Consider the following 15,185-nt stretch of genomic DNA (forward strand, 5'->3'; position numbering starts at 1 on the left):
TAAATCCATATGAGCTGAGTGGTGGTATTATGGCTGCTCGCCAGAACATGGTTATTATGTCATTATGTGACCTGAGACCTATGCTGAGAGGTCACCCAGTGTGTGGAAAGGGGTACTGAACCAGGGGTCTTGGGCCTTGTGACCTCAAGGAAAGCGTTTAGTAGCCTTCTGGGCCTCAGTTTCCTCTTCTGTCAAATAGATCTTACCTGCTTTACTACTTTCATAGAGTTGTTCTAAAGACCAAATAAGATAATCCAGGCAGGAGTCTATGACATGTAGGCTATTATGAAGGCAAAGATCATTATTCAAAGAATAAGCTAGTACCTGCCTGGAATCCACAGTTCATATAAATGATTTTTCTAAATCTCCCTTCTGGTAAGGAAACATACTCCCGTGGTTGCTGAAGAAAAAATCCTCCCCTCTCCTCCCACAGCCCCTTGTCTTACTGAATTAATAAGTGCACAGCCCTTGGGGGAGGGTATAGACAGATCAGGCACACCCCTGTGTCCACCTCCACCAAAATTCTAGGGGAAAATGCCTGGCTTCTTAGGAAAATGCTTCCCTAAAAAAAGAGGAGAAACCTCCAACGTTCCCATGGAACTGGGGCAGAGGGCAAATTCTGCACCACCTCTGCACAAACCCACGGGCTGACTGCTTGGCACGCCTGCAGGGTCCAGATCACTGATCTGTGGCTCAGAGTAACGAGGTCATTTGGACGGTCCGTTGGTTTCAGAAACCCCTCCATGATGCTGCTGCTGTTGTGAGGATAGTTGTCACTTCCAACTCATATTATTGCAGACTCTAGGCTACACGGAGTTATAGGGACAAGAAAGTCCACAGCTCCTCCACGCCCCACAGCAACTGCTCCAGGCAGACTTGCTGCAAGGAGCAGAGGCCCCTTGGTCACCACAGGTAAAGGGGACAGTGTTTTGACTGACCTGGGAAGCTTACCATGTGCAACCCTGGCTGCATATGAGTCACCTAGGGAGCTTTTCAGTAACCCAGGCAACACCCCAGGTTTAGAATTTTACCAGAATCCCCGAGAGTGGGAACCAAGCATCAGTATTTTTGATGCTGTCCAGGTGATTCCAAGAGCAAGCAGCATTCAGAAGCCTTGGCTCAGGTTCCAACACAGATCTAGGTATCTCTCCCATACCAGTCTTCAAAAAACTTCCCTTGGTGAGGTCTCCATGACCATTCTGCACTCTCCCAAGCATTCGTTGCACATACTTTTGCCTACCATGGATCCAACTCAACCCTAAGGCATCCTTTATCCTTTAGCTTCTCTACCAGGTGGCTGCACTTCTCAGTCGGCCAATTCCAGATCCCCAACAAGGGTCTCATCTTAGCCCAACTCACCTTTTTAAACCAGGCTACTTGGGCCATGGGATGCTGGTTGGTTTAGAGACTGACTACTCTGTGGAAAGGGACAGAGGTTGTGTAGTGTAAAACATGGCCACCGTGGTCTGCCCCAGTTCTGTTTTTTGTGTAGGTGGGGTGGGTTGGGCACAGTTTCCCTTAATAGAGACTGTGGAATACTTTAACGTATCTGGTTCAATAACAAATTATAATAATGAAATCAAACATATTTAGAAGAATCCATACAAATTAAGGGTCAGAGTTTCATCCTCTGTATAGAATATGATGTAGGAGTCTTTTTAAGTATACGTAGGATAATAAAATGGATAGCCCACTCAACTATCTTTAGAATGTATGTCTAATTTTATACATCTTTTTCCATAGAAACTACAATTGAATTTAGAATTGAGAGATTATGGTATTCATTATTATCTTAGCCAGAGGGGTTTTTTTTTTTTTTTATAAGAAACTTTTAAATTGAAGTATAATATATGTAAAGAAAAAGTGCACATGTTATAAATGTACATCTCAATGACTTTTTACAAAGTGAACACCCTTGTAAACAGCACCCAGGTCAAGAAATTCAGTATTATCTTTACCCCAAATGATGCCCCTTGTGTTCCCTCCCAATTGCTCCTTGCCTCCAAGGGTAACCACTCTCCTGATTCTAGCAGCATACATTAGCTTTTGTACTTTATATAAGTATAATCATATAGGATGTACTTTATTGTGTTTTGGCTCCTTTCCTCGAATATTCATCCATAGTTTTGCATATGCATTTGTAGTTCTCACCAGAGGTTTTAGTCCTTGAAATGTAGTTCAACAAACATTATTCCTCCAGGAACTGTGCTCGGGACTGGGGACACAAAAACAAATAAGGGCGAATTCCTGCTGTAAGAAACATTTAATCCAGTAATTTGGTAAGGATCAGAATTTAATGTAAAGTGAATTCCTCTTTGTTCAACAAATATTTATTCAATGTCTACTATAGGTCAGGTGCTGTATCACAGGTGCTAGGGATAAGAAATGAACAAGCAGACAAAAAATCTAGCAGAAATCCTCTCTTTTCTTCCCGTGACATGCATGGGCAAGTTCTGCCCACTGATACTCATTTCCCACTCTGTCCTGCATCTGATTTAACATAAAGGGAAGTAGCAATGGAAACTATTTCTTCTGGCAACTTGGAGTATGAGATTATGAAGTGCATGGTCCATGGGCCATTTTTCAAATCAGTGAGTGTGAGAGGTATAATATTTGTATATACCAATTTCTGCCTTATTCCATTCTCTCCACCACTGATGCTGCCTGTACTGAATGCAATGAAAGTCTGGAACCTAAGGAAGCCTTTGGATGTTAGCTTACCTTGGAGTCAAGCTGAGGAATCTTCTTGATTTCCAGAACCATGAAGTGAGAAATGACACAATTGCCAAAGCTGTGATGGAAATCATACAGCTTTGAATTTGTTTTAGTAATATGGAATTCTAACATGTATCACTATTCATTAGTGCTGGCTTTTCAGAACCTAGTGAATTATCTGGGTACAAAGCCATGACATTAGAGGCGTAAGGGATTAGAAGACAATCCAACACCACTCTAGGATTGATAGTTTAGGAAGAAATGCAAGAAATCATCTCCTTTTGTTTGGTTGGTTCATTCCTATCCCCCATTCTCCGCATTTTTATGAAAAATTTTAAGTATATATAAATGTAGAGAAAATAGTAAAATTCACTTTTATGTATCCATCTTTCAGCTTCAAAAATTATCAACTCATGCCAATTCTTCTCTAACCCCTTGCTGTCCCCCTCCTCTGATTATTTGAAGCAATCCCAGATGACAAACAGATGACTCATAAATGTTCAGAAAGTGAGATCTCCTAGTTTTAATTCCTCTAGTTCACAGGCTCAGAGGTGAATTCAGTGAGCTAGTTCGTGGTAGTTATATTTAATCCCCGGCTTCAAAGTAAAAGTGATAAGCTTTACTAACAGAATTACTATTATTATTATTACATTATGACATAATATAATATATTGCTGTACGGTTTAGCTTAAAACTACCTCTTTTAAGCCTCTCATTCAGTTCTCCAAGGAGTTCAACAGGGTGTGGGATGGCTGATTGATGTTCTTTTTCATCAGTAATTTCAAAACCAAATCCTTGTGGATTTTGAAATTGCAAATATATTTGTCCAAGTAAAAGTTTCAACTATTCGGTGATAAAATGGGTCTAAGACTCTTCCCGAACCTCATGTTTCCCATTTTCAGTCTGTTTGCAAAGGAGGAGGCTGGTTGGTGTTCATGGAGCCAGTGTCAACTGCCTGTCTATTATGAGATATCACAGCACAACTGGGCATGCAGCTTAATTTTTTTAGGTTTCCCAGGCTCAAAACCCCAAGCACCATTGTTTTTGCCAGTCAGAACACTCCAGAGGTTTCTAGAACAAGTAGAAAGATTGTTAGTGCCTTTGTCATGAAAATATGTAAAATGTTGCTTTGGGTGCTCTGATTGTATCTCAAAATATCACCCAGGGCAGGTGGCAGTCATTGTGAGGAGTGGGGCACCAGGCACCCCTTGATGAGCCTTTGATGAGGAGATAATTAGGAGTAAAAGAATGCTGCATAGATTATCTGCATAACTAACACTGTAGCAGACAGCCATGCAGACATTTTTCTGTATACAACTCCCACTCATTTTTCTGAGAGATAAAAGCAGCCAAGATTGACAATCTGTCAGTTTCACCATTTTCATTGTGTACTTTTTCTGGGCAGGTTATTCACATCGAACTCCTTTGATGTGATCAGTGATGATGCTTTTATTGGTCTTCCACATCTAGAGTATTTGTAAGTAAAAAAGCTTTTTTTAAACATGATGATTCAGGACAAGTACTCTCAAGTTCCTGTAACTGTTTGACAAAAAATATTATAACTTATTGCAGATTCATAGAAAACAACAACATCAAGTCAATTTCAAGACATACTTTCCGGGGACTAAAGTCATTAATTCACTTGTAAGTATGAATATTGCTATTACTTTTTAAGCTTGCTAATGGACAATGCAGTTTGATCACCTGTGGTTAATGCACCTACTTTATGAGTGTCCATAAAAATTTAAGAAACCCAAATGATTTCTCTCCATGCACACTTGCCATCTTTCCCTGTCATCTGTCAGAGGGTGTTCAAGAAATTGATTACTATTAATATTTGTATCCTAAATCAACCATAATTAGAAAAGCAATCTAATGCAGGGAAATTGTGTGCCTGAAATAACTTTTTTTATTATCTACATCATTACTTGCTTCATGGATCATTATGGGTTGACTATGTAATTTGATATCAGCTTTTCTTTTTCCTCTATAAGCCCTCACTTTATATACATTTAAACATAATATAGCCACAGACGATGTCTTCATACTACCCGATCAACTTGTTTATCAGTGAAATATTTAATTATTCAATGGGTGATTACAGCTAACAGCAGTTGTTCTTAACAGGGAACAATTTTGTCTCCCAGGGAACATTTGGCAATATCTAGAGACATGTTTGGTTGTCACAACTGGGGGATGTAACTGGCATCTAGTGGGTAAAAGGCAGGGATTCTTCTAAACATCTACTGCATAGGACAGCCCCTCACAATAAAGAATTATCCAGCCTAAAGTGGCATTGTGGGCAGGTTGAGAAACCCTGAACAACATGACCCAAACAACTTGTTTCTTCTAGCCTCCCTCACCCTCTACAGACACATTCGCACACACACACACACACGCAGGCACACACGTGCATGCACACGCACATACACACACACATACACACTCTTACATACACATAGATTATTTTAAGGAAACTGGAAGCACATAGAAAGAAAAGGCACTAACATTTACATCACTTTTCATTTAATCCTCTCAATAATCCTGCCAAACTGGCACAATAATCCCCTTTTCAGAAATGAGGAAACAGTCTTGGAGGGGATAGATGCCTCATGAGCTGATCAGTTATGGAATTATGAGAACATCTACTTAATAGTTGAATTGCAGTGACTCTTCATCCTTTCAACAGCTGTTTCTCAACCTACCTAATAGGTATCTTATCAGTTCTAGATACAGATGCAAGAGATCCAAGTGTCATAGTCATTCTGTCAAGTTTAACCTGTTCTCTCATCATACTTCATTCCCAGCTCTGCTGTAGGCCCTAGGATGCAGCAGGGAACAAAGGAGACAAAAATTCCTGTCCTTTGAGCCTGATTTCCAGCGTGTCCATGCGGTTGTCCCTCTGCCTCCACCGGGCCCCTTTCTCTCCTGCTGCTTGTTTTGTAGCAAAGAGAAGCTAATGACCAGACATATTTTACAAAATCATACCTTTCAAGGCTTCTGTACAGAGTTATTATAATAAAAAAGCAGTGTTTGCAATACTACTCTTCATGTCAATGACATGATATGATGCAAAGATGGCTGTTTACAGAATAAATGTTATGCAGTTTTATCACAGAGCCCAACACTGCCAAACCTCATTTTTCAGACAAAATTAAACAAAAGAAGCAAATATATGGAAGGAGAAATGGAAGTTCATGACCTCAACTTGAAATCCACTGGATTCACATACATCCCAATCCACATGGCCTCTGTCCAATGCTTAGCATCATGAGAGCTGTAGGGAGGATGTAGGACTCAGGTGTCCTTTTGAGGAACCCAGATATGAGCTTCACTTGCCCAATTCATTCAGCTCTGTCTCCTCTCCAGCCTAAAAGCCTGTGGTTTCCCTCAGGCTTCATGCACAGAACAGGAAAAAACGTTTCCCTGTCTTGGAAGGAAGGAAGGAGGGAAGGAAGGAAGGGAGGGAGAAGGTGAGGGGAGGGAAGGAAGGGAAGAGAGAGGAAAGGAGGGAGGAAAAAAGAAAAAGAGGAAGGAAGATGAGAGGAGAGAAGAAGGGAAAGGAGAGGAAGAAGGGAAGGGGAAGAGGAAAAAGGCAAAGAAAAAAGTCTGTTTGACATCCTAGTGTAGGACACCCATTTTGTTTAGTGGAACCTATTATGTTTATCAAATGAAATGGGAATTTAAATGTGGGTCTTAATGATGCCCTTTCTTTAGCAGTATGGAGCCCATAAGAGAGAGAGACTGGTACAGAATACACTTAATATCCAGAAAATTTCAGGTTCAAGGAACACCAAGGGCAGCCCTCAAAGAGAGGCACGACTCTTACAGGCAGTGAAAGAGAAGTCCCACATCTCTGAGCTGCTGCTGGAGGTGGGAAGGTGTTATGAGGGAACAGGGGTTAAGGCTGGCTAAATGAATATGACCCTTAGGTCTCTTGCATCTTTAGCTAACACTTATTAGGTTGACTCATATGGCATTGCCAATGTTAGGCTATTTTTTATCTACAAAAATGGCAATGCCATATGGTTCATCTTAAATAGTTTCTAGGATGTGACACATGCTTTACAAGGAGTAGGGCCTACAAAGATGAGTAAGATCTAGTCCCACCTTAGAGAAGCTCAGCCTAGCAAGAGAAATTGGACAAATATTTTCTCACTGAGGGCCTTTGTCCCCAAGTTATCTTCTCCTTTTGAATTATGCTATTCTTCACTGTACAATTCCTTCCTTCCATCCTTCCTTCTTTCTTTTCTTTCTTCCTTCCTTCCTTCTTTTATTCCTTCCTTCTTTGCTTTCTGTCTTTCAAGGAGAGATGGAGTAGGGAGGATGTGAAACCCAAATTTCCCTCTGCCGACTCAGTAAGTCAGGTTCATTTTCCATTATTTATGGCTTATTAATAAATCTGGCATTTGTCTGAGCCATTAGTTTCCTTTTTAAGACATTAGGCTTCAAAGTGCACTTTTCTCCATCTCAGATCAATCCTTCCCAATCAAGGCAAACATTCGAGCTGTGAGGAATTAGCACCTCACCTTCTAACCTGCATGTGCTGCAGGAAGAGGTTACAAAGCTTTCTCATATTCTTGGCTTCATCATAGTCTCCTGATGACCCCATGAAAGAGACAGGGCAGTAGCACTATGTTCACAGACAAAAGAGCAAGTGGAGGTACACCATGAGTTTAAGCTGCTCCCCAGTTACTAAGTGGTAAAGCCAGATAACTCCCACGGTCTTTGATGAGACGTCCGGTGCTATCTCCACTGTGTCAGTTAGAGCAGGACCAGATAGCTTTTATTGAGCTGGCTGGATCCTTCCATGGGACATGATTTGAGGAGGAAATATGACTAGAGAAGAAAGAAAAGATCCTGAAAACAGGAACCCTACCCACATACTTCATCTCAAAATGCAGATAGTTGGGATTAGACGTATACTTTCAAGTCCAGCTGGTTCCCACTCTGGCCTAACATTAAAGCCACTCCCTTACCTGTGCATTTATATAAATTTAGTTCATGCCTAGAGGAACAACGCACTTTCTCACCTTCTTATACAGAGATGTCAGTAGATTTCTCTTCTAAGAGACATTTACGGACAACTTAAAAGTTATTATAGGCCAGGCGCAGTGGCTCACGCCTGTAATCCCAGCACTTTGGGAGGCTGAGACGGGCGGGTCACGAGGTCAGGAGATTAAGACCACCCTGGCTAACACGGTGAAACCCCATCTCTACTAAAAAAATACAAAAAATTAGCCAGGCGTGGTGGTGGGCGCCTGTAGTCCTAGTTACTCGGGAGGCTGAGGCAGGAGAATGACATGAACCCAGGAGGTGGAGCTTGCAGTGAGCTGAGATAGCGCCATTGCACTCCAGCCTGGTCAAAAGAGCGAGACTTCATCTCAAAGAAAAAATAAAAATAAAAATAAACAAATAAATAAAAATAAAAAAGTTACTATATATACCTGGCTATCAGGCGAGATCCCCCCTTCCCTGCAAATTAACTCTTAAAACCGTACAAATTAACCCTTAAAAACAGAGAGAGACTTCTTTTTTTTTTTTTTTTTTTTTTAAATTTATTATTATTATACTTTAAGTTGTAGGGTACATGTGCATAACGTGCAGGTTTGTTACATATGTATACTTGTGCCATGTTGCTGTGCTGCACCATCAACTCGTCATTTACATCAGGTATAACTCCCAATGCAATCCCTCCCCTCACCCCCCTCCCAGAGAGAGACTTCTTAAAGTTAAGTCCTTTCAAAGCCTGTCAAATCCTGAGATTCTCAATTACTTTATTTTGAATCATTGTCCTAATGTTATGCATGTTTCACTTTAATGTTTTAATGGTTTGTATATTTTAGCAATCGTTTGTATATTTAAATTTTTCTGGTGAATATATGTTATTTTGGTAATCAGGAAAACATGAATAAAAAATTAGTTTCTGAATAAAAATTAGTTTATGGCCAATGATGACAAAGTCTTCAAACATTATGTATTGGCTTCTAGTAATACCCACGAGTCTTTAGTAATGATTGCTTTGTGTGCCATGTAAGTGTCACTGTGGATAAGGCCCAGTGGAACCAGCGTTGTTTGCATGCATATATATAAATATTTGGAGAAAATTATCATCAATCTATATGTATTGTAGAGTATCCAATGGTTGCTCAGCACTGAGGGGGTACAAAGAACTATATAACAGTCCCCAAACTCGGGATGCTTGCGTATTCCCAATCAGTTGCATAGGATGCTTTGTTTTAGCCTTCACATTGCCATGTATGTAAAGAGGTAGTGCAATGTAGCAGCTAAGAGGGTGATCTCTGCCACCAGACTGCCTGGGTTCAACTGTCTCTCTGCCAGCTCAATAGGTCAAGTTTATTTTCCATTATTTACTGCTTATTAATAAAGCTGGCATTTATCTGAACCATTGGTTTCCTTTTTAAGGCTTTAGGCTTCAAAGTGCCCTTTTCTCCACCTCAGATCAATTCCTCGGCTTTGCACCTTAACAGCTGTGGAATTTGGGGCAGGCCATTTAGCTTCACTATGCTACAGACTGGGCATGTAAAATGGGGTTATAATAAAAATCTTTTAAAATGGGATGAGGAATAACAAGGCAATTAAAGAGTATTAGTGCCTAAGGTCTTGAGATTAAGTGAGTTAATATATGCAAAGTGCTTAGAACAGGGTCTGGTATGTAGTAAGCACCACTGTGTAGGAATAAACTAAAATTCACTGCACAACCTCCATTAGTCCTGAATCAGGATTCTAAATGCTAGAGTGTATATCCCCTTTAAACACTTTCTATGAAATTAAAGTAACTGCACTTGCACCGCCTCAGGCTCAGAGAGACACAAACCCAAGCTGAGAATCTGCATTGCAGAGGGGCTGGATGCACCCCAGATGGCTGTGGGCGATGCTCTCTTAGCAGAAGAGCCCGGTGGCACTGAAACAAATGTGATGTTTGAGCCAGTCTGGTTGCCTCAGAGAGAAGACTTTCCAGTGGCTTCCACAGTCAAAATTGGAGGTTTTCTTGGGTAAACGATGAAAACACCAAAGGGCAGGAAATGGTCATCATTTCTGTCAAGAAGGAATGGCCATCTGCCTTTGAGAACACTTGACCTTACTCAGCCAGTTTCAAGGTAACTAGACGTTGAGCTGTGCAATATCTCAGTTGTTTTAAAGAATGTTTCTTAGGTAAACTGTGAATCAGGACCTAGAGAATGGTGGTTAGTTGAAGGCACACTTTAAAGGGCCTCCACATTGCCTTGGGATTTCTACCACAGTGGGGCTGTGGGGAGGGAGGGTCCTTCCTGAGGGGGTCCACACCAGCTGGTGGGGACTGCACTAGTCACTCACGGGGCTTTGAGCTTTCTCCCTCAGTGCCTTGGCACAGGGGACTTCAAAGGAGCATCCTCTGCTCTTTTCTTTGCCTAGATATGTACGCTTCCATATGTACGCTTCCTCTCATCTACTCCAGCCTGTCTCATTCATTCATTCATTTAAAAGTGTCTATTAGGCCATGAGTGGTGGCTCATGCCTGTAATCCCAGCACTTTGGGAGGCCAAGGCGGGCAGATCACTTGAAGTCAGGAGTTCGAGACCAGACTGGCCAACATGGTGAAACCCCATCTCTACTAAAAACACATAAAGTAGCCGGGTATGGTGGCACGTGCATGTAATCCCAGCTACTTAAGAGGCTGAGGCAGGAGAATTGCTTGAACCAGGGAGGCAGAAGTTGCAGTGGGCCGAGGTAGCGCCACTGCATTCCAGCCTGGGTGGCAGAGTGAGACTCCATCTCAAAATAAATAAATACATAAATAAATAAAAGTATCTATTGAGGGCTTACTTTGTGCCAGGCACTATGCTAGACCTACAGATAATGGAAAGAGAACCATCCTTCCAGTGCTCATTGCAGAATTATCCTAGAAATAAAGGAACATTGAATAAATGTTTCCTCAAGTCTCTCATTGACTGTGTCTTCACCCCTGTCCCAATTAGCTCCACCCCACCCCAGTCGGACATTCTGGTGCAACCCAGTGCGATCTCCATCTCCTGGAAAAGCCTGTTGTAACACACTGACCCCTAAGTATGTGGCCTAAAGTATCACGTATCCTAGTGTCATCTATTAATTTTAAAGATGAAGCCATAAGCCTCTCAGTGAAAATGACAAAGATGTGATTTAAGAGCAAGAATAGAACTTGGAGATTGTTCTGACCCAGTGATCATTCACTTTATAGAAAAGGGAACGGCCAGAGCTCAAACTCAGATATCCACTTCCCTGTTCACCTCACCCCTGTACTCTGTGGCTGAGTTCTGGGCCCTAAAGTGAGTCTGACTGGCAAGGGGTCAGCTTCGGCCAATGCAGGAGCCTGGTACTCCTTAAACCATACCATCTAGAAAGTCTTTTTCCTGACAACTCTGGTGGCTACCTGGGACTCCTTGCCTCTCTGTCCTTCATAATTTTTCTTCCTCCTATTCCTAAGAATCAAGAATTCTTACATCTAGTGTTAAAATTCAGCTCTGTTTAACCCTCACCCTTGGCTAACAGATCTTTGCAGAGGAAGGAGGGTCCCCTACCGCAATTCAGGGTGACACTCTCTCAGGTCATGACACTCTGGAGGTAAGAGAAGGACTAGACACCCTGGAGGGCAGGACTAGCAACATGGCTTTCCAGAATCCCTTGCTTTTGATGGGCTCTGCATTAATGGCCGGAAGAAAACATGACTAAATCTTAACAGTGGTTACTTCTCCTATGATAATTATTATTTCTCTCCTTTTTCAAAAAATAATTTTTGCACTTTCCAGTTTTTCTTGAAGCGAAGAAATAATTATTATTACATATATATGTGCATATGTAGTATGTGTATGTATGTGTGTATGTGTACATGTGTATCAGTAAAAGTAAAAGATGGAACTTTTAAGAATACCAAGGCATAGGATTATCCTGACTAAGACAGGCAGAAAGAATAAATGATCTCAGCTTCCTGAAGTGAATATTTTCAAGTGTTTAGATATTTAATATCACTGTTTAATGACTATCACAACAAAGAAAAAGATTAGTTTTGTGGTCTTAACACATAAGGTTTAAAAATTCACCTGCAGATACAGTTTTTCCTGGAATCCGTTACAAAGATACGTGTATAAAAATATTAGTAACTACATGTGTTAATTCTCACAAGAAGTGAAATTCATACCCTTTACTCAGTTTTGCAGATGTCAAAACAGAAACCCAGAGAGGTTAAATTAAGTTGGCTAAGGACACATTCCAAAGAGTGATGACGTTCAAATTTAATCCCTGGTGGATTTGGACGAAGTTGGCACTTAAACCATTACACTACACTAAGTGATGCAGGAAAGAATAGCTACAACCAGTTTTACAAACACATAGCACATATAGCAATGAGAGCTTCTGTTGAGGAAAAGTTAATAATAATATTAAGTCACTACTCTGTGAAGCTGGGAGTGGGATGAAGGCAGAACTGCAAAAATTTTATCCAGGTATTTTGCTTTCTGGTAGCAAAACTCAGTGCAGAGGTGGAATCTGAAGAATCAAATAATCCTAATATAAACCCTAAAATAACCTTAACTCTAACCCACAAAGTGCTATCTCAGTCTCTCTAGCTGTTTAAATTCCCTGATAACCACCAGATCTCATGCTATTTACCCCATTTTTATGATTAAATGCTGAGGAGTTTTCAGGGAACGTCACGTGACTTGCCCTTTTTTTTCCTGGTGCCCCTGGCCCCAGAGCCCTCAGCAGCTCTCTCCTGCAGTGAATCTCCCTGAAGCCCTCAGATGCCCATGATGATTTGTGGAGGCAACAGACCCTCATCACAGCTGACCCTCATCACAGCTGACTTTAAGCTGGGGCAAAGAACCATAGCAATGGCTTCAAGCCTGGACAGCCTTGTAGCCCCAATCTCCCTAAAGGGTGAGGGCCTGAAACTGCATGGGAATTTTTTAGAAAACAGGCAGCTCCCTCCTGCAGGAGGTCTTGTGAAAGACATTTGCATGATCTGACCACTCAGGCCCCAGAGTTCGGGCCGTGACAGTAATTCCTAATCTAACCCCGTAGGTAGCTTTGGAAGTTGATGAATGCAGCCAAATGATTGATTTTGAATGACTGAACCCTCACTGGACAGAACCATATTTATGTACAAGTACTCAGTAACAGGATCCTTTCAAAAAGTCAACTCTGTTCTTTGTTTCTTCTGATTATAAAATAATAATACATGCTTGATGATAAAAATGCACAACATAAATATGTGTTTACATAGGAAAGTGAAAGATTCCAGTAACCATACGCCAAGATACAACCTCAATCAACAGTTTTTGTATCTTCTGATAGAGTTTTCTTTGTGTATCCACAGACATGTATCTGTCCTTCTTGCTCCAGAGAGATGACACTCTACCCTTAGGTATCACTTCATATTAAATCATAGAGACCTACCTCATTTTTAAAGTCTCCTACAAAGTATTCCATGTTACATATGGACCATCGTTTATTTACACAATCCTTTATATATATCTTTTTTTTTTTTGGAACAGGGTCTCACTGTGTCACCCAGGCTGGAGTGCAGTGGTGCAATCATGGCTCATTGCAGCCTCAAGTTCTGAGCTCAAGCCATCCTCCCACCTCAGCCTCCCAGAGTTGCTAGGACCACAGGCACACACCACTCCCAGCTAATTTTTGTATTTTGTAGATACAGGATTTTGCCATGTTGCCCAGGCTGGCCTCGAACTCCTGACCTCAGGTGATCCGCCCACCGCTGCCTCCCAAAGTGCTGGGATTACAGGCGTGAGCCACCGCACCCTGGCAAACTGTTACATTTTTTGCAGAATAATTCTCAGGCTCTGTCAACATTGCTTTCCTAAGTCGTTCTCTGCCCAAATCCCACTGCCTGCTTTACTTTTATCCAAATGTACCCTGATGTCACTGGGACCTCCCAGAGACTTAGGGAAGCTATCTGAACTCCAGCTCCCTGGCTTTGGGTGTCTGGAAGCCCCGCTGTCATGTCTGAATCTTACTTCCTCTTGATTCTGCTTCTCTTAGTGAATCCAGGCAGCCTTCTCATGCCCATCACTCACCAAACCTAGACATGAAGCTTCATCCTTTCTCCTCTAAGAGCAGTCCATTGTGGGCAAGGATTTCATTGAAGTTTTGGTAGCGAAGCAGCAAAGGGTTGACACTGGGTTCAGCGAATCCACCCACCATTTCTCCCTCTGACTCGCCTGCCTCCCCAACCCTTTGGTTCCCAAGGCAAGAGCCTCTGTCACAAGAAGTTGTCAGGAAATGTAATGCCTCATCCCACAGCCCACCGGGCCAGCCTGTCTTTCTCAGCCCCATCTCGCAGTTCTGGCGAATAAGAAGCCCTCCATCTTGTCATGCAAAAATACTGCCTCTCCATTCCGGAAGCCCGGTAGCTCCGAGTCTGCAGCTCTGTTTTGCCATCTGTTCTGTGGTTATCTCACATGGATCATGTGAGGCCTAAAGCTCTGCTCCTTTGGGCAGGAAGTAGAATTTCCAGATTCACCCATTGTTTAAAAGAATCCCACAGGGTAGGTGGCTTAAACCTGTAATCCCAGCACGTTGGGAGGAAGAGGCATGAGGATAGCTTGAGCCCAAGAGTTGAAGACAAGCCTGAGCAACATAGCAAGACTCTGTCTCTACAAATAAAAAAAACTCAGTTGGGCATGGTGGCACACACCTGTTGTCCCAGCTACTGGAGAGGCTGAGCCCAGAGGATCACTTGAGCCAGGGAGGTTGAGGCTGCAGTGAGCTGTGATCGCGCCACTATATTCCAGCCTGGGCAACAAAGTGAGACCCTGTCTCAAAAAAAAAAAAAAAAAAGAATTCCCCTCTGACAGTAAGACAAGCACAGTGCCTTTTCCTGTGTAGCCCTATTGGCAGTAGTAATTCAGGATTTGATTGCTTAATCATTGCATGCCCACTGTCCTGTGACTCAACCTCCTCTAAATTTATGCCCTGCAGCCAGTTGCAGTTTTTGCCAGCTTCAGAGGAAGGGACATCCACTTAGAAGTTAGTATGATAACTTTAAGCCACATTATGCCAGAAAATAAACTGAGACACATAACATGGGGAGTGACTCTGGACTGGTCCAAGACATCAGAAAATCTCTTCATTCAAACACCAGTCAGTAAGATGAATTATGGAGACATTCTCTTGAATAGTCCTCCTTAGTGGTATTTTGTTAATTTTGCTGTATGTGGACAGCCATAGCAGCTCATTCGTATGGTCTGTTTCTAAACGTTGTTTCTTGGACAATGTACATACAGAAGCCATTCTCCTCTTCTGATGCCAGCCACTCTACTGAGAGTAGTACAGATGCCTGCACCATCCTTGATTATCTAATTTTCTTTTTCCAATAATCTTATAAGATAAGGTATTATTATCTTCACTTAAAAATGAAACAACTGAATTTCCAAGAAGATACATTACCAAAGTCACACAACCAGTAAATGCTGGAG

The 15,185-nt window shown here is 41.8% G+C and overlaps 2 protein-coding genes and 1 long non-coding RNA gene across 7 annotated transcripts in view; 2 read left to right on the forward strand and 1 right to left on the reverse strand.

Moving 5' to 3' along the window:
• The window catches only part of SLC35G1 (solute carrier family 35 member G1), a 400,995-nt gene that overhangs the window by 271,620 nt on the left and 114,190 nt on the right, over positions 1-15,185 (forward strand). The gene's annotated exons all lie outside the window — the stretch shown is intronic.
• LGI1 (leucine rich glioma inactivated 1) overlaps positions 1-15,185 on the forward strand; it is a 40,004-nt gene that overhangs the window by 15,568 nt on the left and 9,251 nt on the right. For 2 of the 3 annotated variants that reach the window (XM_050802789.1, XM_050802791.1), the window contains exons 3-4: positions 4,121-4,192; positions 4,288-4,359. The exons of the other annotated variant lie outside the window; for it this stretch is intronic. In XM_050802789.1, coding sequence (XP_050658746.1) covers positions 4,121-4,192; positions 4,288-4,359 — 144 coding nt within the window. The remainder of the gene's footprint in view (positions 1-4,120; positions 4,193-4,287; positions 4,360-15,185) is intronic. 3 annotated transcript variants of the gene reach the window in all.
• LOC126962058 (uncharacterized) overlaps positions 1-15,185 on the reverse strand; it is a 155,647-nt gene that overhangs the window by 15,186 nt on the left and 125,276 nt on the right. The gene's annotated exons all lie outside the window — the stretch shown is intronic.

Source organism: Macaca thibetana, chromosome 9, assembly GCF_024542745.1.
Source record: "Macaca thibetana thibetana isolate TM-01 chromosome 9, ASM2454274v1, whole genome shotgun sequence".
Classification (NCBI taxonomy): Eukaryota; Metazoa; Chordata; class Mammalia; order Primates; family Cercopithecidae; genus Macaca; species Macaca thibetana.